The sequence below is a fragment of the Anopheles merus genome, chromosome 2R (assembly GCF_017562075.2).
Source record: "Anopheles merus strain MAF chromosome 2R, AmerM5.1, whole genome shotgun sequence".
Taxonomy (NCBI): Eukaryota; Metazoa; Arthropoda; class Insecta; order Diptera; family Culicidae; genus Anopheles; species Anopheles merus.
The window spans coordinates 5,607,230-5,631,434 of NC_054082.1; the positions used below are offsets into that span (position 1 = coordinate 5,607,230).

At 50.4% G+C, this 24,205-nt stretch overlaps 5 protein-coding genes across 12 annotated transcripts; 1 reads left to right on the forward strand and 4 right to left on the reverse strand.

The window, feature by feature from the left end:
- Nucleotides 1–298: 298 nt before the first annotated feature.
- LOC121590956 (glycine-rich cell wall structural protein 1.0-like) lies at nucleotides 299–6,797 on the reverse strand. 2 transcript variants are annotated; one of them, XM_041911178.1, is made up of 3 exons: nucleotides 6,624–6,797; nucleotides 2,830–3,357; nucleotides 299–730 (listed from the first exon to the last, which is right to left on the reverse strand). In XM_041911178.1, the coding sequence occupies exons 1-3, from the start codon at nucleotides 6,691–6,693 to the stop codon at nucleotides 519–521; spliced, it is 810 nt and encodes a 269-aa protein (XP_041767112.1). In that variant the 5' UTR covers nucleotides 6,694–6,797; the 3' UTR covers nucleotides 299–518. The 2 variants fall into 2 exon arrangements, with proteins under 2 accessions (XP_041767112.1, XP_041767111.1); XM_041911177.1 differs by lacking the exons at nucleotides 299–730; nucleotides 6,624–6,797 and adding an exon at nucleotides 3,424–3,575 and having other exon boundaries at nucleotides 2,503–3,357.
- Nucleotides 6,798–10,360: 3,563 nt separating this feature from the next.
- LOC121590954 (glycine-rich protein DOT1-like) lies at nucleotides 10,361–12,037 on the reverse strand. The gene is made up of 2 exons (XM_041911175.1): nucleotides 11,455–12,037; nucleotides 10,361–11,385 (listed from the first exon to the last, which is right to left on the reverse strand). The coding sequence occupies exons 1-2, from the start codon at nucleotides 11,615–11,617 to the stop codon at nucleotides 10,559–10,561; spliced, it is 990 nt and encodes a 329-aa protein (XP_041767109.1). The 5' UTR covers nucleotides 11,618–12,037; the 3' UTR covers nucleotides 10,361–10,558.
- A 515-nt stretch (nucleotides 12,038–12,552) lies between these two features.
- Nucleotides 12,553–13,092, reverse strand: LOC121589810 (keratin, type I cytoskeletal 9-like). Its single transcript, XM_041908982.1, has one exon. It carries the CDS (start codon nucleotides 13,090–13,092, stop codon nucleotides 12,553–12,555), a length of 540 nt encoding a protein of 179 aa, XP_041764916.1.
- Nucleotides 13,093–14,003: 911 nt separating this feature from the next.
- On the reverse strand, nucleotides 14,004–15,536 carry LOC121590952 (hornerin-like). The gene has a single exon (XM_041911172.1). It carries the CDS (start codon nucleotides 15,147–15,149, stop codon nucleotides 14,100–14,102), a length of 1,050 nt encoding a protein of 349 aa, XP_041767106.1. The 5' UTR covers nucleotides 15,150–15,536; the 3' UTR covers nucleotides 14,004–14,099.
- Nucleotides 15,537–17,402: 1,866 nt separating this feature from the next.
- On the forward strand, nucleotides 17,403–24,157 carry LOC121590948 (glutamate--cysteine ligase). 7 transcript variants are annotated; one of them, XM_041911163.1, is made up of 6 exons: nucleotides 18,230–18,800; nucleotides 20,277–20,660; nucleotides 21,059–21,803; nucleotides 21,878–22,651; nucleotides 22,722–22,885; nucleotides 23,794–24,157. In XM_041911163.1, coding segments are annotated over exons 2-6 (1,947 nt in total). In that variant the 5' UTR covers nucleotides 18,230–18,800; nucleotides 20,277–20,398; the 3' UTR covers nucleotides 23,796–24,157. The 7 variants fall into 7 exon arrangements, with proteins under 7 accessions (XP_041767092.1, XP_041767093.1, XP_041767096.1 ...); XM_041911158.1 differs by lacking the exon at nucleotides 18,230–18,800 and adding an exon at nucleotides 17,403–17,601 and having other exon boundaries at nucleotides 22,722–24,157; XM_041911159.1 differs by lacking the exon at nucleotides 18,230–18,800 and adding an exon at nucleotides 17,403–17,497 and having other exon boundaries at nucleotides 22,722–24,157.
- Nucleotides 24,158–24,205: the final 48 nt, after the last annotated feature.

Sequence of the window (24,205 nt, forward strand, 5' to 3'; positions counted from 1 at the left end):
TAAGAGGAGATCTCTTTCATCTTTGTATGACCTTCGTACGCCAACACCAAAAGAAGGACTTGAGCTGGCAAGAACTGCTTGGTTATGTAATTTGTGCCGTTCCCTGACCTATTTGCAGTTCATGCCTTGTGCTGGCTTTTATTGAAATTTAATGACTCTTTGATGACATGAGGATCCACCCCGTGCAAGAGGATTACATAAAATGCGTAATTGCTTCAGGCGAATTTCTCAAAAGCAGAGATGCACATTGTTCGTTTATTTCACTTTCTCCCTTCCCGTTGAATGACAAGCGGATGCGTAACTTTTTACATTGTTAATTTATTTTTACTCCACGAGAACAAAGACTTTTTTCGGGTTCTGAATTAACGTTCCCGCGTGGGAAGACACACACGTCAGTAAACTATACAACTTCACGCATTCACCTACACTGGTTCGTGCGGAAATTGGTCAGTTTCGAGGCAGAGGTAATACTTGGCCAAACCAAAGGCCTTGACAATGCCGTGCGTTTATGGAAGCGTTTATCCTCCGAACGACTGGGCACCGGCGTTGGCGGCCGATCCACTAGCGCCTCCGAAGCCCGGGAATCCACCGGCGCCCTGCGAGAAGGACTGAGCGCCGGCATTGGCGGCCGAGCCCGAGAATCCACCGAATCCGTGGCCACCACCCTGCGTGAACGATTGGCTGCCGGCCGATGCAGCCGATCCCGAGAAACCACCGAATCCACCGTGCCCTCCGTGGCCACCGTGTCCCGGGAAGCCTCCGAAGCCCTGGTTAAACGACTGGGCGCCAGCATTGGCCGCCGATCCCGATCCGCCGAAGCCAACCTGTCGCACTACGCGGGATTCACCTTCTGCAATGTGGACATTTGGTCATGAGCGTTAATTCCAAGATTCATCTTCCCAACCCAACGGCCTCCTACAAACTTACCCTGGACGGGCGCACAGGCCACCATCGCCACGCAGGCAACCAGCACCAACAGACACGAGAAGGACTTCATTGTTGAAGGTGGTGTGGGAAAGAACGTTCTGCGAATCGTTACTAAAGCAAGCTCTACAATTGTACTGATAACTTCAGCGAAGGTACGGTTCGAATTTATACCAGCCTCCCGAGGGTTGGCCACCCCGTGCTCGTTGTATGCTTGCTTCCGTTGCTTCCCGTTTAGGTTGTGTGCGGTGCGTAATCGCTATCAGCAACCAAACCGGTACGAGCGGGATGGAGCCAAAATCAAAACACGATCGACGAGCGGGGGACCTTCCCCCCCAGGGCTAGCGGTGGCTAGCTATCAGGAACTGCAGAAGGTTGCACGTTTTTCCCACAGGCAGCGGGGGTTTTCCCGATGCAGCTCGGAAACCACGGGGAGTTGTAAAGTTCATGGGATGTTAGCGCTGCTTGGTGAAGAAAGGAAAAAGACTCCAAGAGGCTGCAAAACAGTTGCAAAAAAATATCTGCAATTACTTACTGGTATTAGTTAAGCTAATGCATGTACGTTGGAAGTTATTGGAACATTTCTTCGAAATATTTCCTTTATCTTTGGTGCAACACAGTCGGAAGCATATTTCTGCAAATGCCAGTCTCTTTGTAACTGTGTAGAGCGAGACTTTCTTGCCTGAGGCTCAAACCACGATCATGTCAGATCTTATACGAGCTAGTGAGACTATGTGTTAAACCTCAGATTGCTTGCAAAAGATATTTTTTGCTATTTAGAGTTATTGAAAATGCCTAGTATCCAAAGAATTCGCCCTCAAACATGCTTCTTCTTTTAAGGGGTGGAGTTATCTTGACGATTTAAAGCATGGACGGGTAGATTCTTAGGTCGTACGATTTCACGACTGTTCCACGAAATGGGTCGCCTAAAGAATCGTTTGATTTTTTTACATTTTTGTCAGTCCAGTCAGACCAAATGAAGTCATCTTAATGATAATAAACGTGAAGGAAAGTCTTAAGATCCGAAACCCTAAGATCTTGGTTAGACCACAACAAATCCAGTCTGATGAGTAGCATTTTCGATCAATTATATTATCATCACACTGTTGACTATAAGCAGCACTTTCGATTTCTGCTCGAAACATTACAACATACCCAAAACAATAAGCTTTGTCCCTATCAGCTGTGTTTGTTTTGATTTGCGCTTGCCGGTGTTTCGGTGCTGAAACTCGGCCCCCACAGCTCCGGCCCAGTCAGCGGGTTAAACAGCTGATAACACACAAACACACGCATACGCACACAGGCACTCATACAAAGTGAGCAAAACCCAATCTCGTTGCCAAAATCCCAAAACACTCCAAGCCGGTTGCGGGAATCGGACCAGCAGAGAATCGGGTCAAATGTGACAACCCACCGTTACCGACCGCAAAGGACACTCCACGGTCATGGTTTTTTGGTCATTCGGTCCGGAGGCACAACAGATTACGGGTTTCGAGGTTTCTTTTCGTAATCGAAGGTTCGGTTTGCGGACAAACAATCAACAATAACGTTTATGTTTTTGTATACTTTTATTTGAAAAAATAATCATCATCATGCTGTTGTTTTGCTTCGTTTCATTTCAACTTCCCTTTTTTGTCAATGATTAATGATGCTACTCAATATCACAAAAATAAAAACTCCCATGCGAGCATGAGTGGAGTGTGTGTGTGTGTGTGTCGGTGAATGATGTGATGAAAATCATCGTCTTTTTGCTGGTTTTGTACTGTTTCGTTTGCTTAATTCGTTTGCTCACGCATCCCTCCCTCCAAAACACCGTGCCAACCTGTGTCTAGTGGGCTACGATCGACTGAGCACCAGCGTTGGCAGCGGAACCGGCCAGACCGCCACCGTATCCACCGTGACCGCCGCCCTGTGTGAACGTTTGCGACGCAGCATTGGCAGCCGAACCCGAGAAGCCACCGAAGCCCGGGAATCCACCGTGTCCACCGCCACCGCCCTGCGTGAACGACTGAGCGCCGGCGTTGGCGGCCGATCCACCGAAACCGCCTCCGTGGCCACCGCCCTGCGTGAACGACTGAGTGCCAGCGTTGGCAGCCGATCCGGCCAGACCACCGCCGAAGCCTCCATGACCACCGCCCTGATTGAACGACTGAGCGCCAGCGTTAGCGGCCGATCCCGAGAATCCTCCAAATCCGGGGAATCCACCGTGCCCGCCCGAACCGCCCTGGTTGAACGATTGGGCGCCAGCGTTGGCGGCCGAGCCGGAAAGTCCACCGAAACCACCACCATGTCCGGGGAAGCCACCGCCGAAGCCTCCGCCCTGGTTGAACGATTGGGCACCGGCATTGGCAGCGCCGCCGGACAGTCCACCCGGTGCGTTACGCACTACACGGATCGGGGCAATGGGCAGATCCGCATCATCCAGCAGGATCACTGTAACGAGGGCGAGAACACCATTAGGACACACACTCCGGGGGACTAAGCTCGCCGGCTACTTACGCTGGTACGGTGCAGCGGAAACGGTGGCCAAAATGACCGCAGCAAACACCACAAACGACTGCATACTGTTGTCTTCTGAGCAGACTTCTCACACGAACAAATCCTCACGTCAACTCGGTACGGCTTGCGATTGCGCAATGATGCTCCAGTAGGCACATCCTAGCAGTATTTATATGACGACGGCCGTACCCGAACGATTTCGAACCCTTCCGCAGCCCGCCGATGTGTACCTGTCCTAGGGTGGCTAACAATGGCTGCCAACAAACTCAAACTCTTGCCGAGGAAAGATTGGACGAACAGGAAAGGGAATTGGCTGGGAGGGATTGGGAGGAAGGGCGAGTTTTTGCTCTGTCCGATATGTTTGTATGTGCGTAGTGGGTAAAGTCTGCACGAGACGAGGGCTCGATCAGGTCCCGCCGGGGGGGAACGGGACGGAGTGACGTGTGAGTCAGCAGCTAATTCCGTGGTGTAAAGCAAGAGACCGGAGAGTACGGGACTCGCCTGCACACACTCGCTCTTGCCTCTTCAGGCGATGGGTCTTCGTTCTTGAGACGCTTAAAATCCAGTTTTTAAACCATTCTGTCAGTCCCAGCGCCCATCAGCGCCCATCGAATTACGATCATCAGCGATCGTGTGGGCAAGATGAGGGCAATCATGAGCTGGGCTGGACTAACCTAGAGTTGCACGGGAATGGATGGTACATGTGTAGGTGTAGGTGTGTGTGTGTGTGTGTGTGCGTCCCGGGAGGAACTCTGACCCCCTGCGGGCTGGAGTAGAGCATCAGGTTCTGCAAGCCTGTGTAGCCTGCTACAGTGTAGTCTGCTACGATTCAGCACTTTTTCCGTATGATTGATGTACCCAATTCTCCGGGAGGACGTAGGTGTGTTGGAAGAACCCGTGTACAAAGCAATGTTGATCACTCGAGTGCGTTCTTTAGATGGTTGGGGATCAGTGTCAGCTTTTGGTTGGAGAGCCCTTTCAGAAAAAAATATCATTCAAAAAGAAAGATGGACTGATTTTGTTGACGGACAAGTGGAAAAGAGGATTTGATAATATTTTCTCCGTTATGTAAGCGAAAAAGAGATAAGCGATTTCTTTTGTATCTCTTCTGGACATTCTCCTTGGTTGTGATTTTACTGCCGGTCCTGCAAGGTAACAACCCCTAATGCAAAGAATTGTCTTGGTTATGACTTCTGTTTATCATATTTTACAACTGTTTTATTTCTGTAAGTGTTACTACAATAATTGTTGAATGGTACGTGAACTCGTTTGTGTCGATTTCTAGGTAAAACGTTACTTCAGAGACGTCATTTGATCGGTATTGAAATGTTTCGGTATCCAAATGGTGACAACTAATTACGTCGTGAGATACAAAGCATTGTCGTTTAAAAAAGATCGAAAGGAAGGAAAGATCGATAAAATCGATGCTATAACTGAACATTATTCTCGTTAGGTCTTCTGACCAGAAGGCAATGATGTGTTGTCGTTATAGGGGTGTTTTGATCTGGCAATGATGTGGTGTGTTATAGGGGTGTTATAGGGGTGTCTAAACTTACGACAACGACTCGGAAAATCAACGGTCAATCAAGAATGATAAAAATATCTATACTTGGGATTTCCACCAAAGCTCATTCCGGTTTTGCAGTTTGCAGAACAGAAAGGTCAACATTCGGAACGCGGAAGATTCATAAAGAACGAAGGACAAGGACAAAGCTGAAAATAGTGACAAAATCACATATTCTATGACTATGAGCGAAGATGTTGTATTCTTATTAGCATCGAATTCGATCGAAAATAGGAGAAAAATATCGTTTCCCTCTTTACATTTGCAGCATTTCGAGGTACGAAACCGGATGAAAATTATACATTTTGAACGAACCACTTTTGACTACTTATTGAATGATAACATAAAACTTTTGACAGACGGTTATAGCTATATGTAGAATAGTCAAATCTTCACAATCAATTGTGTTTGATGTTTGCAAAATCTTTTATAGATTTAAAGATATTAATTTCAAATTCTAACCGCTGCATATTAAATACAAAAGAAGCGTTAATTCAGTTAAGAGGTAGCGAAAAAAGTCAACTCTAGAGAGTCGTTAAGCTATGGCGACAAAACAACAAACGCCATCAAAAGACTTCAACGGCGCACCTGTCATCAAGCAACGAACCCATTAATAATCACCTTGCTGGAGCTTTCTTTCGTTTCGTGCTGTAGGTCGCCTACTTCGGCTGCTGCCAGTAGCGCCATATGTGAGAACCGATGACATGTTTACAATCGATTGTGAATGCAGAAGGAAACAATAAACAAATAAGCGCGAGAGTTTGTTTTACAATAAAAGGTTTAATTTATCCAAACGTATCACAATCGACCACCTTGAGAGTATGCGTGCTGTTATCGCGCAGTTTAGCTGTTGCTGCGGTTCGCCATTTGTACGATGTTGTTTTTTGATGTCGTCGTTGTTGTTTTTTTACTCATCTACCACTCCGTCGTTATGTCTAACAAACGCGGATGCAAGTGTCATGTGTGTCATTGTAATTTCGTTGCGCGTATGTGCTTTTGTTACGTTTCTTTTTTGTCTGCGCTTCTTGTGTTTGTGTGTGTATTTTGTACGGACTGCCGATTTCTAGAACGTAATCCCGGCCGTCAGTGGAGTACCATGCGTACTAGTACTTATGCGTTTATGTGCGTTTTGTTTCATTTCCTTGCTCCGTTGCAGATGTTGTTGCTGCCCCCTTTGCGAACGATCACGCGTCCGTAGAGGGGGCGGAAAGTTGAAAGCGTCCGGTTCGTCGCTTAACCGCTGAAGGACTGAGCGCCGGCATTGGCAGCCGAGCCGCTGAATCCACCGAAGCCGGGGAATCCGGAACCGCCCGAGAAGGACTGAGCACCGGCGCTGGCGGCCGATCCTCCGAATCCGCCGAATCCACCACCGAACGACTGCGAGGCAGCGTTGGCGGACGAGCCGGAGAAGCCACCGAAGCCGGGGAATCCACCACCGGCCGAGAAGGACTGAGCGCCGGCGTTGGCCGCACTGCCGCTGAACTGTGCAGCACGTGCTACGCGGGCCACTGGAGCATCGACCGGGACCAGGTAAGCGACTGTGGAAATATGTGTAAGAATTAGCGTCGCACACGGTCCTACACTCAGCCGAAGGATGTCTCCGGCGGAGGGACATCGCACAGCGGACAACACTCACTTTGGTACGGGGCACAGTTGGCAACGGCCAGCACGGCGGCCAGGACAAGAGCACAAACCATAACCTTCATCTTGATGCTATGTAACACTGCACGTACACGGACGGACGACGAAACGCGGGTAGTAGTACTACTTGGAGAGCTTAAGCTGAGCGACTGATATCGTACATCCCGGTAACGGTGTGCTTTATATATCGCTCCCAATCGAAAACTGTCGCCACGATTTTCACGCACACGATGACCCGAGCGACCCTCCCTCCCATTAGGTTGTCCCCATTCGTCAGCTTCCTGCTCCACGATCGCGCAGTGATCGTGTAGGGCCTTGTACGTTTTTTGGGTGAGAATCGTTCGATCCGATCGTTCAAGACCAGTTTTCCACCCAGTTGGTTTCGGTTCGCAAGAGGCAGGACGGAGGGGCGAGCGTTTGCAAGAGAGTATCGTAACGCAGCCTAGTGTGCTATCACATCCGTACGCACACTCACACACAAGCTCACAAGGGGGGTTGACAAGCTCGCATAGGTCCCGGCCGGTATTCCCACCTTGCGAAGAAGACACACCACGCGCACGGTGGAGGCTGGATTTTGCATTTCGGTCACTCGTATGTGCGGTTGGCTGGCAGAAATGTAAATTTTGTCGTAAAAATACGTGCCTTTTTTCCTTTCCCCCGCTTGTATGTTGGCACAGGTAGATCGAAGACTCTTCCGCCAACGGAAGAGTGCGTAACTGAGTGCGGGTGAAGTCGGATAAAGTGGTCGTTTTGGATGGGCCTGTGGCAATGGGTTGGCACTCATTCGCAATCCCAGCCGGCCCGAGCGGCCATTAGTAGTGTGCCAATGTTTGGTGAAGCGTCCCGGTCGATTTGATAAACGCTAATGCACATATATACACGTCATGTATTTATCTGCTTTGATTAGCAGTTTACTCTTCCATTTTTAAGATTCGGTGTTGCTTTTCTTCTTTCCTGCTATATTTTATGTTTGTGCGTTTTTTTTTTCATTTTCGAGGGAAAACCAGCTTTTTTGTTGTTCGAGCGAGAGGTTGTTGGTTTTGACTTTCGTTTCAGGGGACTTCCATGAACAAAATCCAACCAAAAAAAGCTAACCCATATGCTTCCCGCTTGGGAGCAGGCGGAAATCAAACAAACTCATTCAAACGAAACGAAGGACCAGATGAAGTCAGCACCTATAAAACAAGATCACGATCTTTATTGGTGATTTTTGCATGCTGTTTGTTTGCTTTTTTCCGTGGTGGAACAGTTAATCAGTTGAAGTTTGGCCAAAACACAACATTGGGTTAAGGATGAAGGGAAGCTGGATTAAAACTAGTTTGGATTTCCGGTAAATTGCCAAAATTGGAAGAGAAAGCAACGTCGTTGCACAGCAAGTTGGACGAGAGTCGAATCTAAGGGAGTTATTACTTTCACAGGTCACGCAATTGAGGGTGACTAGTATTCGTTTGTCCAGAATATCTCACTTCTACAATGATGTTATCACCCCGAGACATGAGTCAGTCGCGTTCACCTCCCCACCGAAGCTCTTATCCCCAAAAACCCTTATTTATCTTGGACGGACTGTTGTTATTGTTGTTGTTATTTGCTCTAGTCATACTGTTTGCTTCATCAACAGTCACCACGGTGGTAGAAATTCTTCCCATCCACAGGCAGACGGCATCTGTTTACATTTGGACGGCAAACACCCCACCCGACGCAGCCAAAAAGCTTCTATGTTTGTGCGTGTAAACATAACCTCCTTCAAGGTTGAACCGTTGCGTTTCGTCTTAAACACAATATTGGGATGGTAGGGTAGTTTATGTTTTCTTGCTGTGGTGTGACCTCTTATTTCGTAATAATTTCAAGAACTTTTTTTGTTTTGAAATTGCCTAACCCTTCGGGGGACTTAAGACAAAACGGGATGGACGACGTGCTAATAACCCACCGATGGTCATTTGTCGCTCGGATTAAACCGGTTCTATCTTAGGGGGACCGGAAGTAATTCCACAACCAGAAGCTCGGAAGTGAATCCAATCAACTCCGAAGGTAAATGTTTTGGAAGCTTGCTCTCCACCGCTTCCTAAGAAAAGGGTTTTGTGAAATCGGAATTTCATTACCGGGTGCTGTTATCGCCCTGCAGATGCCAAAAGATCGTTGGCATCATCGATCGGTTAAGCCCTCGGTCAAAGTCGTTGGTTGGGTAAAACCAGCGCGTTAGGGGAATTCCCAGCACCCAGCAGGGTTGGATGTGGATGTAGGCAGAACTGGATCGATGGCCCAATTTGGAGTAACCTTCAAGACGCAGAATACTAGAGCAAACAATGGTCAGGGTTTGCCCGAAATGCGATACTACTTATGCACGATCGAGCGGTGGTGATGGGATTTACCGGAAACCTTCGCACGGGTATCAGCAAACGTCAACGAACCAAAACAACCGAGCCCGCGATCGTTGCCGATGGTTGGTTAGTGCCATGATCATGATCGATGGAGCTCGATGTAGAACCTAGAACCTCGTGCAGTCGTGCAGCAACTTCTGCCAGAAGAAGGTCCAACTGGGGGGGGGGGGAAGTAATGCTTCAATCTATCATCACCTCGACGTACTTCCTCGAGCTTCTTCCTTCATTAATTGCGTTTCGCCCTGCAGAACTGAGTCTTTGCAGAGATTTTAAGCCTCTCCAGAGCGAAGTCGAACGATCGGACCGGACCGGACAAGAAAAGACTTTTGGGAAGTGGTACGTGTTGGTGGACTCGTTCACATTAAGCTCTCCCAGCGTCGTGATCTCGGTGTGGTGCGGGATTATGGGGATCTTCTTCTTGTAGATGGAGTGTGTGTGTCTGTATGTGTGTGTGCTTGCTGGAAGATATCATATTGGTCCCTGCTTTTGCATCCCTCCCACGTTCCATCCCGTTCGCGTGGAGATCGGAGATCATCGTCGTCGTCGTCTTCGTCGTCTTCGTTGTCTTGGTCACTCCCGACATCTTGATACCGGATGGAAACCGGTTCTCCCAGAGCACAATCCGTACACAATTCGCTTTGCATTGTGGCGGCCGTTTCCGAGGCCCGGGCCCCCGTTTTGGGGTTGTTTTCATTTCGAAAAGGCTGTTTGCTTTTTGTGCTGTGTTGTGGATATGTTGTCCGTACAATTTCGAATTCTGTAGTCGCCCCATACATGTGATTTCGAAACATACACACACACACACGCACGCACACACACGTGCCTACTTTGCCAATTTGGGATGGTTGGGATGGGCAGACACTTTTGGGCAAAGGGTTCTGGTTTCAGCAAGGGCCTTATGTAACTTTTATTTTTGAAGTGTTTCTCTCTCTCTCTCGCACTCTCGCTTTGTCCAAACCTCTAAAACAGACGCTGAGAGTAGATAACATAACAATATTGAATGTGCAAATTATATGCGTGAGATCTCGCGTGAAGTTTACGCATACATTATCGTAACATCCACACGCAACATGTTTGCGACAGGAAACAACAAATATGACCCACAAGCATAATTGACCAGCTTTTTGTGACTCTGGTTTGGTGAGCTTTGTTTTGCAGATTTTAACATATGCATGTTGTAATAACGAAGAGCTGTGCTGTGTTTACTGCTTAATGATCGAATCGAATTAAAACGCGAATGTGAACTATGCCTTTTAAGGAATGTTTTCATACTCGCAAGCGTCTGCAAAAACCTCCGGGGACTTCCCTTTTTGATTGTCGAAAGAAATAAAATCAACAATAAACACACACGAGGTGAGGTGCCGAGATCCGAGCCGAGATAGAGGAGAGAAGCAAGCTTTATTGCATGTCAATTACGTTGATTACGTTGTGGTGATAATGACGACCTGCGAAGGAAGCCTTCAGACCCGCTGCTATCGATTACTAATGCTAATGGACGTGATCAGATCACAGATTTCGATCGTCTTCCGCGGCCCCGGGTCTTGCCCGTCCCTTAGTAGTGCTGCTTGTAAACGCTTGTCTGCACCGATCCCTGCCCATTGCCGTGGCTGGTGGAGGACACACTGGCACCTACCGCTACACCGTTTCCTCCGCTGCCGTAGCTTCCACCTCCTCCATAGCCACCGCCGTTTCCATAGTTGCCACCACCGCCACCGGATCCTCCAAATCGGCTGGCCGACGCAAAGCTTCCACCGTTCGGGCCGTACGAGCTCACCGATCCACCGTTGTTGGAGACGTAGTGCGACGTACCACCGGAAGACGAGTCACCGAACCGGGTGGCCGTTGCATACCCACCACCGTTGCCCGTCCCAAACGACGACACACTCACGCCCTGGCCCGAGTTTTGTCCACCGAAACGGTTGGCCGTGGAAATTCCGCCTCCATTACCGTGCGGGATGTAGTTCGAGGAGGCGCCACCATTTCCGAAGTGCGTCACCGTAGTACCGCCCTGGCCGTATCCGTTCGAGCTGCTGCTGATGCTCACACCCTGCACATTGCCACCACCACCACCACCGCCGTATCCACCATCGTGTCCACCGAATCGATTGTTGAAGGAAGTTACACCAACGCCTCCACCGCCGGAATGGCCAAACGTGCCGGCACTGGCACCGGCACCGGCCGAAGCGAACGCCGCCTGCGAGCAAAGATCGGTAAACGGAAGCGGCGGCAGTCCGAACGACGGGAACATGTTGCTGAAGAACTGATTCTGTTGGGCCTGGGACGCGAGAGCTTGCGCCTGGAAGCTGCGGCAGGCCTGCGTCCAAGCGTTCACCTGCGCTTGCGGATACTGGTTATAGTTGAATCCGTTCGCATAGGCGGCTGAAAATGGGAGAATTAATGGTACAGCTGATGCAAAAGCTCCACAGCAAACATCCAGCAGTTATTTACCGACATCGCGCCCAAACGCTGCAATGGACAGCAGCAGCAGCAGCAGCTGCTGCTGCACCGGCAGTAACGGCATCGTTCGATGATCTGCCAATGATCGCACTACGCAAGAGGTAAGACACACACACGGCCGCTGATTGAAAAAGCTTCCGTGCACCAGCTTCATTCACTCGATGTGATTCAATTACGCGCACTGCGTCCCGCTTTTAACCGACCGCAAACGAACGAATCGGACCGAGAGGTTCGTGTCCTGCTGACTCGCCCGCCCAGTACCTTCCGCTCCACGGTGCGCTCGATCCGACCTGAATCCGATCTAACCCTTATCTTGGGTTTGGGTTCTGGAGGAGGAGGGCAAAAGCAGCAGCAACAAAAAAGACGCACACACACACATACATTACAACTGCCATACACACACACACACGCGCGCGCGTGCGCGTTCGATCTCGTCGCAAGATTCGCTAAGCCGTGCAAAAGCCTTCCCGGAGTTGGACACAGGTACATGTGGGTTTTGTTATTGCCGGATCGCCGCACCACCGGCCGGGGAGAAGCAAAACATCACACCTAGATCACGTAGAGGCGGAGGCGACACACACTCTGTGGCAGTGCGTAAAGCCCACGTACGTCTTGGACGTGTTTGATGCGGTGATTGGGCTGCGGGATGTGGACGAACAAGAGAACCTCAAAGTCATGGTTCGATTTTTGCCCAATTTGTTGATGATGTTTTGCTGTGGAGTTTGGCCATCCCGCAAAGATTGCACGACGAAACACGGGCAGAAGAAGGGTGCATGGATGAGGTGACGGATATTCCCGAATTGATCATCGATCGATGAAGTTTTTGATTGCGATCGTGCCGAGGGAGATTTATGAGGTCAGCTTGACAGCGTTGCGTGCCGGCAGAAATGAAGTTTTGTTTATTCCGGGTCCGATCACGCTGTGTTCTGTCCGTGGAATGCAAAAAGGGGCATTTGAAGTTGTAAACATTTGTGTGATCTTTTTATTGGAGTGCAGGAATTATCGTCATATTCCTTCTTTTTTCGTTATATCGTTATATTCCCCCATAAAACCCACGTAATACGTAAAACGACACCATCGCCACCCTCCCTAGTTCCACACCCAGGATTCACTTTGAGATTTTTTAACCGTTCCATCGGCCGACTCATCGGTACTGATGCGCACCCCGAAGCTATCGCCGGGACCGTTGCCAAAGTTGACCTCCGTGTGACGTCCGCCCGGTCCGAACGAAGAGCCTGATCCGGCCTGAGCGCCACTACCGCTGCCGCCCTGTCCGTGACCACCCCCAGCACTGTGCGATTGTGCTCCGGCACCACTGGCACTGTGTCCACCGTGTCCGCCATGGTTCGGATGACCCTGCTGCTGGCTGGAACTGCCAGCTCCGCTCGACGTTCCGATGTGTCCCTGCGGGTTAGGTTGCTGCTCGGAGTGTGCCGTCCCCGAGCTGCCCGTACCAATAACACCATGCTCCGGCTGCTGTCCATGACTTGTCGATTGTGAGCCAGCGCCAGCGGTACTGCCCGATCCATGTCCACCGCTGAAGGAGCTACTGCTTGAGAAGGACTGAGATCCGGAAGATGCGAAACTGCCACCCTGTCCATTCGGCATGCCAAAGTTAAACTGCCCCATTTGGGGAAATCCTGGCAGGGGTCCAAATCCCATACCAGCGCCCGCTCCCGGTGCTTGGGGCTGGAAGAACGGAAAGCCTGCTCCAGGGAATCCGGCCCCTAGCCCGGGGACACCACCAAAGCCGCCCGCTCCATTGAACCCAGGAAATCCGAAGCCAGCCGGACCGGCTTGTTGCGCTCCGGCACCACTCGACGCACCGGATGCACTTTGCGTTTGTGCGACAGGCTGACCGGTCGTGGGATGTGTACCTATTATTCCCACCACTATCACGCTAACCAATGCCAAGTACATGGTTTCTTCGTTAAACCGGACTGCTTCGAAGGGGAAAAAGAACCAACTGGTGTTCCAGCAGGTCCGCACAGCTCCGAAGAAGGTTCGAAAGTGATTATTCTACACACAAACACACACATACGAACACACGGTGTGCTGCGTCCTACGTAGAATAGCTCCGGCTATCAGTGGTTATTCCTGGGTTCTACGCCGGTACGACCTGCCTGATAAGACGATTCGTAAACATTGCCGACTTTGGGTTAACCGTGCGATAAGCCATGTGCAGTAGTCAAACTTGAGATTGAACTTGAGGGGTTTTATTTTAACTGCAACATGCACTTCTGCCGAATAAATTAACGAAGATTACATTGAAGATCGAAACGGGAATGGACATTCGCATCATTTTCGTGGTTAAAACCGTCTCTTTTGTTTTGAATGAACTCTTTGATTTGTAATTTTATGATCTTTAAAGGTTTGAACGTCGCTAATTGGATCTTTGCTTATGAGTGCAATTAGTGATCTCCTGCCTAGACACTTAAACTCGCCCATAAAGGGAATAACTACGGCAATTACGCTGCGCGCGAGTATGGATTTTCTCAACAATTTTATCGTGGGCATATATAAGACACAACAGCTGTACATATGGTTGAGGTTTGTTTCGTTTATTATTATACATTCATTAGCCAAGCTAATGGTCATAAATACGCAATGCTCGTTGGACACACCTTCTTAGTCTCTTAGTCCTTCCATACCCACGCTTCACTTTCCGTTTTCTTCACCGTACCGTCCTTCGACTCGTCCGCACTGATGCGCACTCCGTATCCCTCACCTCCTTGGCTTCCTCCATGGTGATACTGCTGCCCATGATGTCCCGAACCCGAAACATGGCCGCCCGGTCCGTGCTGGTGTCCGTGCTCCTTCACATGGCTAGACTGTGACTGGGCGCCGGCCGAGCTGGACGAACCACTCTGCCCATGGCCGTGACCGCCATGGCCATGCTGTACATCCTGTGAGACGGACTGTGCGCCAGCCGAACTTCCCGTCTGGAGATGGCCGTGCTGCTGCTCAGCCGCAGCCGACTGTGACTGTGCTCCGGCCGAGCTTCCCGTTTGCAGATGTCCCTGCAGTTCGCCGTGATGGCCAGCCGAGTGCGACTGTGCGCCGGCGCCACTGTGCAGATCCTTTCCGTGATCATGCCCGTGCACGTTCTGGCTGTGGGACTGCGACTGTGCGCCGGCCGACGAACCCTGGTGCCCGTGGTGATCGTGCGAGATCGATTGCGCACCGGCCGCGCTGCCACTTTCACTGCCATGGCCGTGCCCGTGACCACCGCCCTTGCTGAACGACTGCGAGCCGGCCGAGGCACCCGAACTCGAACCGTGGCCCGAACCGTGGCTTCCGGACTGTGCCTGCGACTGGGAACCGGTCATCTTACCGTCGTGGCTCGAAGAGAACGAGCTCGAGAAGGACGAGCTGCTGCTGGAGGACGCACCGCCACCGTGAGTGGGGAATGAGGGGAACCCTTTACCGAACACGTCCGGGCTCCATCCACCGGCACCGTGGCCGACCGGACCAGCTACAAGCGGTTGAGACACTTGGCCTGGCCCGAACGCCCCAGGGAAGCCGGGCAGTGCTGGGAAGCCGCCAAAACCGGAAGCCGACTGTGAGTTGCTGCTGGCGGCACTACCGCTACTACTGCCAACACCATGATGGCCAAGATCGGTGGGGTAACCGCTGACGACCAGTGCACCGACGGTGAGAAGTAATGCGAGCCGCTGCTGCATCATTGTAACGAACTGGACTATCGGAAGTACGCTGGAGAAATGCTTCCAAGGCTGTGCGCTTTCGTTGGCTACCGCAAAAACCGAACTACTTGCTGGAACGATGTTAGTAGCTTGACTGACTACCCTCCCTGCAATAGGTTCTATTTTTATATAACAGCCACGGCAATCTCCGACACTGCATCAAAACAGCTGATAGCGGTGGAACTTCCACCAGGCGGGCACTGCAGTTCCGCCGCAGCTTACTTTCGCCCCGACTGGCAAGGGAATGGAAATCCCGGCCGTCCATTTCTGCCTAATAGAAGGGAAAAACCCTCCGAAACACGCACCAGCACGCACCGGGGTTTGGACTTGTTGTACGATCGCTTCTCGGTCGTCTATCAGCCGGGAGAAAACTTGTTTTCTTGCTGGTGGCGGCACAGAGCGTACGCGACTGTCAACCGCAGCGTCGTCGGGGCGTGAATTCGTTAGGGGAACCGGTTCCCCGTGCGCTAGTTGAACCCAGGGGGACGAGTCGGCCAAGATCGGAAGTCGAGGCTCCATCCGCTCGGTGGCCCTGGCCCTGAAATTGTGATGAAGATGTTGCTAAAATTCTGCAGAAATGAGCAAATTAATTTGATCTATGTCGCAAACATCGAATAACCTTCGGACAGTTTTTGTGAGCTGATCGCTATCGGATCCATCAGGAACAACGCGGGTCTAATAGAGCGATCGCGACCGATTACGAGCGGAACACGATGTCACCCACCAGAATAACCGGTATTACTAGGGTGATGATTTGTAATCGCCTTGTACATAGATCGCAATAGAAGAATGTTTGTGTGTTTGTTTCGCTCTTTATTGTTCTACTGCATTCAGCATTCCATTCAAAGCTCAACCTCGATCTGCATCCCACATTGCAATTCCGAAGGAACGGATTAATAACGGATCATTTGTGGCGTTATTTTAACATCTCCGTTTCTGTTGTTCGGTCCATCTCCATACGACACAAAGAAGACTTCTGGCTGAACGACGCTAAATGTTGGAGGCAGCTCGCGCGCTTGGTACGTTTGTGGCTCATTTGCTGAAAGTACAGAGGGAACATAGGTTAAACCGACACGACATGATCAGTAATGTGCTGCCTTGCTGCAGGCTCATTAACCCCGAAGCCATCGAACCCGCTTGGTGCATCTTGTTTCCGGATTATGAATATATGCACGCCGGTATCCATTAGCGGGCGGGCGGGCGCCAACACTTACCTCGACGCACGCGGCGGGGAATCCCGGCAGTGACCAGGGCAAACGCATTTACCAGGACGATCAACAGCAACAGCGGAACAATCGTAAGGGAGCGTTTAAATTGCATCTTTGCAGATGATTTCTTCAAGTTGCGAAGTTTTACGGTGCGGTTTCAGCGCGAAGGACGATTAGATACTAAACGGAGGAACACGCTGGTACCGAATACGAAATCCAAAATGATATCTATTCTCAGGCTGTCGGGAACAGGTTTTTGGTATGAAATGTTAACTGCCCATTATTTTTCCCCCGCTCTGAATTGGAACGTAGGAAACGAATTCTTAACATCGGAACGTTTTTGCTAAAATGTAGTATCTATGCGTTAAAATCAGACTATTTTTAGTAGTCCTTAGCTGTGCGGGGCTCATAACAGGTTCCTTAAATGGAGCTTTTCTTGAAGATTATTGAATTTATTGGGTTTCTTTTACGACCCCATCGGCCCAGTTTGTAGTCTAAAGTTTTTAGTAGAAATTCGATGTGCTACCTGAGAATGTAGCTTCGTTGCCGAACCAGGTTTGGAGAATCTGTTCCTGGAACTGGATGAGTTCGGAACCATTTAGTTCCGGGTATGATTCGTAATCAGTATTTAAACGAGAACAGGTTCATTCATGAATCAAAATTGAATACGATAAATCGAGATTGGTTGGGTTTCAGTACCGAAATGGATTCAGTTCCTGTGTCAAATAGGTTCACGATTGATCCCTCCTGAATGCACACTAAATACATCGGGATTTCTGTAATTTTCGAATAAAGTTGCTTTAACATACAGGAACGTTCCAATAGATTCAAGAATTACTTTTAAAAAAAGCAAAAAGATCTGTAATTAAAAAAAAACGATTTAATCCAATTTTTCAAACATAAATTTCAAACCCGTGAATCGCCCATTGTGATCAGAGCTCTGAGCCGGGCTCGCACGGTGTGCTGTCAACAGCGCGCCCCACGATGACAGCGGCTGAATGTCAATAAAACAGAACAAAAAGAAAAAAGAAAAATAAATGTAAATAACACGCGCGTTCGCTCCAGCACACAAATAATTGCAAGAATTGGCGAAAAATTGCCTCCGTGGAACAAATTGCAAAGGTACAGCTACCGTGCACTACCTCTCTGGTCGTTTAGCGTGTGAAGTAGTGCAGTGAAAATTGCTAAAAAGTGCACAATTTGCAGCAACAGTTCTAAAGTGCCGGGTAAGCGCCGACTGACTCCATGCTGGGAGGAGTACCTCAAGCAAGGGAACGGGATTTGTTGTGATTGCGAAATGCAAAAAAAAAAACAGGGTAAAAGAACAGAAAAACAGCGAAAAATACATCTCCAAAATGGATCATCCCTGGAAATCAAAATTATCGGACTGATACTACGGTACGGTAGAATCGCTATCAGCTTGCAGTCGCTGGTTTGGGGCTGGGTTTATGAAGTTATCTCGCCGTGGCCGTTGCATCAACATTGGCATGTGAGGTTAAGCAGTGACATCATTTTGAGCATGATTCTACACGAACGCAAGTGGCCCACAGCAAGAGTAGGCCGTGACTTGCAAGATAGCCGCGCGGCACCGGCCACTTGATAAAGATCTGTGTGTCTTGTGTTCCAGAACATCCGGAAGCAATCGTCATGTGTCCGCCGATTCCTATTTTTCCTACCGCCGCGGATACTGCGATGACGTAAGGTTGTGTAAATTAAATCCAGTAAAGAGATCAATCTTTGCAAACAAAAATACTATTCCAGCAATTGCTGCTTTCCTTCCGAGCGAATGAGAGGAACCCTAGCTTGAACCAACCCCGTAAGCAAAATCGATTTTTGTTACACATTCCGATACTGATTTTATCGCCAGTGCAGCAAATATCGAGCCCGGCGCCGTGTATGAACGCAATGCACGGGGCCCCGCGGAAACGCACATCGTCCTCCTCCTTCAGCAACAAACGGTCCTAAACGGGCGCATTGGAATCGTCATCAGTTATTGGCATTGGTTCGATTGTTCAGCGGCCGCAGGGACCGAATAACGACCCCACCGCGGGGTTGGTACTTGTCGCTCCGTGGACACACATTGAAACCCATTACGTAGCTGATTGCTTCCATCCATCGTCATCGTCATCGTCATCATCATCAGCCGTCATTGGCTAGGGAGGCAAGCGAGAAGCGCGACAGATAGCAGCGAGACTAGGCCCCCGGGCCGAGGTTAACAGCTCCAGCAGCGAGAAGAACTCGCGTTAGTATTTAGTAAACCGTCGACCCGTACGGAAGCGTGGTTCACAGTTGAACTTGTCTGCTACGCGGCACTGCTACGAGAGCCCTGTCGTTCGGTCTTTGGGTCATCTTTCTACGGTTATCTGCACGAAGGAGGTCGTCTACGCTTGCTTCCCGAAAGGAACCGACTCCCGAAACTCCCAAAGTGCGTTGAGTATTTTTGTTGGTGTGTGTTTGTGTCTTGTTCCTGGTTCCATTCCCGCTTCTAGTCGCCACAATAACGCCACTGGCGTGAGGGGCAAGTGTGTGTGTGTACGAAAACAAAAATAAAACCCCTGCATATCAGTTGTGCAATATAGTGAAATCGGAAGATGGTCGAAAGCTGTGCATCTAGTATAAAGCGGAGAGATATGAAGAAGACGTTCTTTAGGGTTTTTTGCGTGTGTCGTCCGGTTGATAGTCAAACGTTCCTCTCAAAATCGTAGCCAGGCACACACGGGGCCTACCCCGGGGTTGCGATGGCAACAGCCGGTGTGTGTATGGAAAGTGAAAACAAATCGAGTCGCCAGTAGTTAGTTTTTTCTTTGGTCGTAGTGGGGAGAATGAAGAATGCCAAGGGAAACCCGAACAAGCGGACCGGCTGGCTGGGCAAGTTTTATTGATCGTGACCTTCTGTACCCGCGCCGTGTTGCTGTGTGTATCGTGCGGTGCGTGCCTGTTCGTTCGAAATACAATCCACAGGTTGAACTCGCAAAACTCGTGAAACTGTAGTGTGCACGATTTCACACGGACAGCATAAATCCATTCCCAAGGTCTGGGCATGGGTGGCTGGAGTTTCCGTGCTTGATGTTCGTGTCAGTTGCGTAATACATGTTGATCCGGGAAAGCGTACTCCTTTATGCTCTATCATCATCATACTAATCGCAGTTCACTTATCGCTGCGCTTTGACAGCGTGCATGGATTTGATTTGTATCATTTTAATCCCACTTCAAGCACGATAAAGTATGTTTTACCTCTTTTTTCGTCATTTTCTAAAATTGTTCGCTTCGCTCGTAAATAAACGTTTAAGTGGCGCTAAACGAAGCCGCCTCAGTCATCAGTCATCGGTCCGTGGGAGACGCGGTACGGATGGCGCGGTTTAGGCAAAACGCCAACCCAATTTATCGTTCGCTCTCTCGCACTCCATCCGCGTCTTACTCGGGCAAGAGCAAAGCTGAAAAATGTGTCTTGTCACGATTTGCCCCCTGCTTTGCATCATAACACCACCCGGCGCGAACCGTTGCGCTCAGGGAATGTTACGTGTGAGAGTGTGCGGGTCTCTATGCAGCCTTACCCAGCTCTCTATTGAATGAGAACTGTTGGTAGTTTAATGCTGTGGAACTTTGTGACTGATGTTTCGAGCAACCGATTTCCTGTCCTCTTGTCCTTGCCAGCGCGCACAGCCGTGCTAGTGGAATGGAACGCTGTGAATTGTTCCGTCCTTCGCTAGATACATATTTGTGGGGGTAAATAGGCAGACACTTGTTGCACTATCGAGTTGAGAACAACACAGCAGAACGATCGAACGGTTGAGTTGCTGGAGATAAGATGTCTATTACCTTGCACTTTATTTAGCAAACTAAAAAAGGGCTTGAAATGCAGGCAGTATTTAATATTTTTTACCCCATTTTTTCATTTTAGATTTTGAAAGTGTTCTCTGAACTCTGAACCTATTCTGTATCGAAACCCCAGCGCTAATCTGCGTGTCACACTAAATTCAAAACACCGACGTTCCACCAACCAACTGTCCGGGACACACCAGGATGGGTTTGCTAAGCGAAGGCAGTCCACTGACGTGGGACGAAACGAAGGCGCTGGCACAGCACGTCCGCGAGCATGGCATCGAGCAGTTTATCAATCTGTTCGCGCGCCTCAAAGACCGCCAGGGCGACGTGCTGAAGTGGGGCGACGAGGTGGAGTACATAATCGTCCGGTTCGACGATAAGCAGCGCGCGGTCCAGGTATCGCTGCGGGCGCAAGAAATTCTGGCCAAGCTGAACGAAAAGGAAGCGGCCGATCCACAAGGTAAGCAAAATCAACAACAACAACAACAAAAGATTGAGGGGAAAATGATGATGGATGAGGTGATTGACGCGGATGCATTCGTCTCTGCGCCACCGAAACCGAACCGTGTGGAATGCTGCATCGAAGCAAGCAGGCGGCGACAAAAACAATGATCTATGGCGCAAGATACGGAACACGTGATCGGTGCGCTATCACGTTCGAAACGTGCCGCTCGCTGTGTGTGCTTCCTAGTGGTGTGGTGATACGAGTGAGATAAAACCAACTTGTCCGCTACATCGCGTACATTCCTACTGGGAGCCCGTTGGGAGGAATGGGATGGGATGGGAACGGGTGGAATGAAATACGGCGTATTATGTTTCTTGATCGTGACATTGTTTCCTACTTCCTTCCCATTCTAGGAGTCAAATCACTGTGGCGTCCCGAGTACGGTGCGTACATGATCGAAGGTACGCCCGGCAAGCCGTACGGTGGTCTGCTGGCGCACTTCAACGTGGTCGAGGCAAACATGCGCTATCGGCGCATGGAGGTCGCTGCCCTGTTGCCGGAGAACGAGTTCGTCATGTCGATCACCAGCTTCCCGCGGCTGGGATGTCCGCGCTTCACGTTCCCACCGGCGGTACCGACGCCGGACGATGAGGCGTGCGCGGCACGGTCAAACTTTTTCCCCGACGAAGCCATCTTCCCGGGCCATCCGCGGTTCAAGACGCTGACGCGCAACATTCGCCAGCGCCGGGGCGAGAAGGTGTCGATCAACTTGCCGATCTATCCGGATCGTGATACGAAAACGCCGGTCGAGGGCAGCATACCGTCCCACCCGAGCCACGTGCACATGGACGCGATGGGCTTCGGTATGGGTTGCTGCTGTTTGCAGCTCACGTTCCAGGCGTGTAATATTAGCGAGGCGCGCACACTGTACGACCAGCTGACGCCGATGTGCCCAATAATGCTCGCGCTGACGGCGGCCAGTCCGGCGTACCGCGGCTTCCTGACCGATGTGGACTGCCGGTGGAACGTGATCTCGGCCTCGGTCGACTGCCGCACGCGGGAGGAGCGTGGCGAGGAGCCGCTGAAGAACGATCGGTTCCGCATTTACAAGTCACGCTACGATTCGATCGATTCTTACCTCTCGCCGGCGGGAGAGAAGTACGTAAATCCGACGATTTTTTTTTCCAGTATGGGGTCGACTAACTGTAATGTTTCCTCCCATCCATCCACAGATACAACGATGTGCCTTTGGTGCTGGACGAGACGCTGTACAAGCGGCTGCGCGAGGGCGACATCGACCATCTGCTGGCGCAGCACATTGCGCATCTGTTCATACGCGACTCGGTGTCGCTGTTCAGCGAGAAGGTGCACCAGAACGACCGGGAGGATACGGACCACTTCGAGAACATCCAGTCGACCAACTGGCAAACGATGCGATTCAAGCCCCCGCCGCCCAACTCCCCGATCGGGTGGCGCGTCGAGTTCCGGCCGTGCGAGGCCCAGCTGACCGACTTCGAGAATGCCGCGATCGTGTGCTTCGTCGTGCTGCTGACGCGCGTCATCCTCTCGTACCAGCTTGACTTCCTGATCCCGATCAGCAAGGTGGACGAAAACATGCAAAACTCGCAGAAGCGGGGCGCGGTGCTGACCGAGCGCTTTTGGTTTAAGAAAAACATCACCGCCATACCGCCGGAGGGAGGCCGAGCGGACGGTGCAGCATCACAAGCCGAGCAGCGGCAGAACGGCACCGCGGACGATGCAGCGACGTCGGAGGCGCCCGCGGACGAGTACGAGCTGATGACGATCGATCAGATCATCAATGGGAAGGGCACGTTCCCGGGCCTGGTGCCGCTGATCAACAGCTACCTCGGGTCGATGGACGTGGACGCCGATACGCACTGCACGATCCAGCAGTACCTGAAGCTGATCCAGAAGCGTGCGTCCGGCGAGCTGATGACGACGGCCAGCTGGATACGGCAGCAGGTCGTTTCCCATCCCGAGTACAAGTAAGTGTGCTGGCGGGAGGGCGACTTTTACGGTCACGCTCGATTAACACTCCCCTCTTCCCATTCACAGGCACGATTCCGTCATCAGCAAGGGCAATTGTTACGATCTGCTGCGAAAGGCGAAGGACATACAGGACGGTGTGCTGGCCTGCCCGGAGCTGCTCGGCAACAACATCAACTCGAAAACGACGGACAACATTCCGGCCGCGATTGAGAAGCATCTCACCAAGCGATGTTAGTAGTTAGTAGTCGTCGTTGTCGTTGAGTTTTAGCGAGTGCGATAATGCCGTGAAACCGTTCGGCTAATCTACTTACACGCTCTGCCTCCTCCCCTTCCCCCCATTGCCCTAACTTAACTTAAGTCACCCCAAAAGGGATCAGCAGTGGTGGTGGTGGTGGTGGTGGTGGTCTCACACATGTTGGAGTGTGATTTTCGTGTGCCGGGAGCGAACCAAAACAAAACGGGGGAAGGGGGAAAACCGTTTCCGTTTTCTTCTCTGGCGCGCCAAACACCGAATGCGGGTATTTCAATGTTCAATGTTAGCACGCTCACGCTCAAGCAGCGGATGTCGAGGACGAATAACACGGCTTCACGGGAGAAGAAATGCAATTCTTTTTTCTCACAACACCGTACAGCAAATGCATTTCCCATTTGGAGGGGAGACAGACAGACGACACCCCGGAAGGCAACAAACCCCAAAGTTTTGCGAGCAACCCCGCCAAAAAAGGGCCAGATTGCGAAGGGGGAAAAGTTGTGCTGTTTCTTTTTTACTATTATTGTTCTATTATTATCTTTATGATTTGCTGATTGTTCAAATAGGTGTGTGTGTGTGCGCTCCACAAGGTGTTAAGAGAAGAAAGTATGGCACAAGGTAGCATACGTTATACAAAGTAAGGTTAGACAGTTTGTTTGTTAAGTTTACGTTGCAATGATATTTTTTATGAATCGTGTAAGTCTGTGGACCATGCACACGCACCATCTTAACGACCCCCCATCCTCTTGCCATCCCCAGTTCGTCTTCAGTTCTGGAAGCGATACACATCCGCTCTGCCATTGGTTTTTCAATTCCAAAGACACGTACACACAAACATCCACGATCCTCTTCCTCACATACTTTTGGTTTGTTGGCTTTGTATTGCAGAGGACAACAAAGAGCGCGAAGGAAGCGTTAGCGTTTACAAGCACCTAAGCAAACTAGAAACACATTCTCAGAACACTGTTACACCTAGCGACCTGAACAGAACGGAACACAGAACAGAACGTGAAGAGGGCGGGGAGGGCAGCGGAAGTTTTTACTATACAAAGACGACCACAATGCAAAATGCAAAATGTGTACATCGATCACCGTTTACTCCGTGCCGGCGGCCGGCATTCCCGGGAAATCCGGTGCGGGTACGGGTAAACGGGAGTGAGAAGAAACTTTCCCAGGGCAGCAACAAGCAAATGCATGAAGAACAAATTGTTATACAGAAATATACATAGATTTATATTAGATTTTCTTTAAACCGTAGCCACTCGTCGCGGGTGTTACTTGTGTGGATTTGGATCGTCCG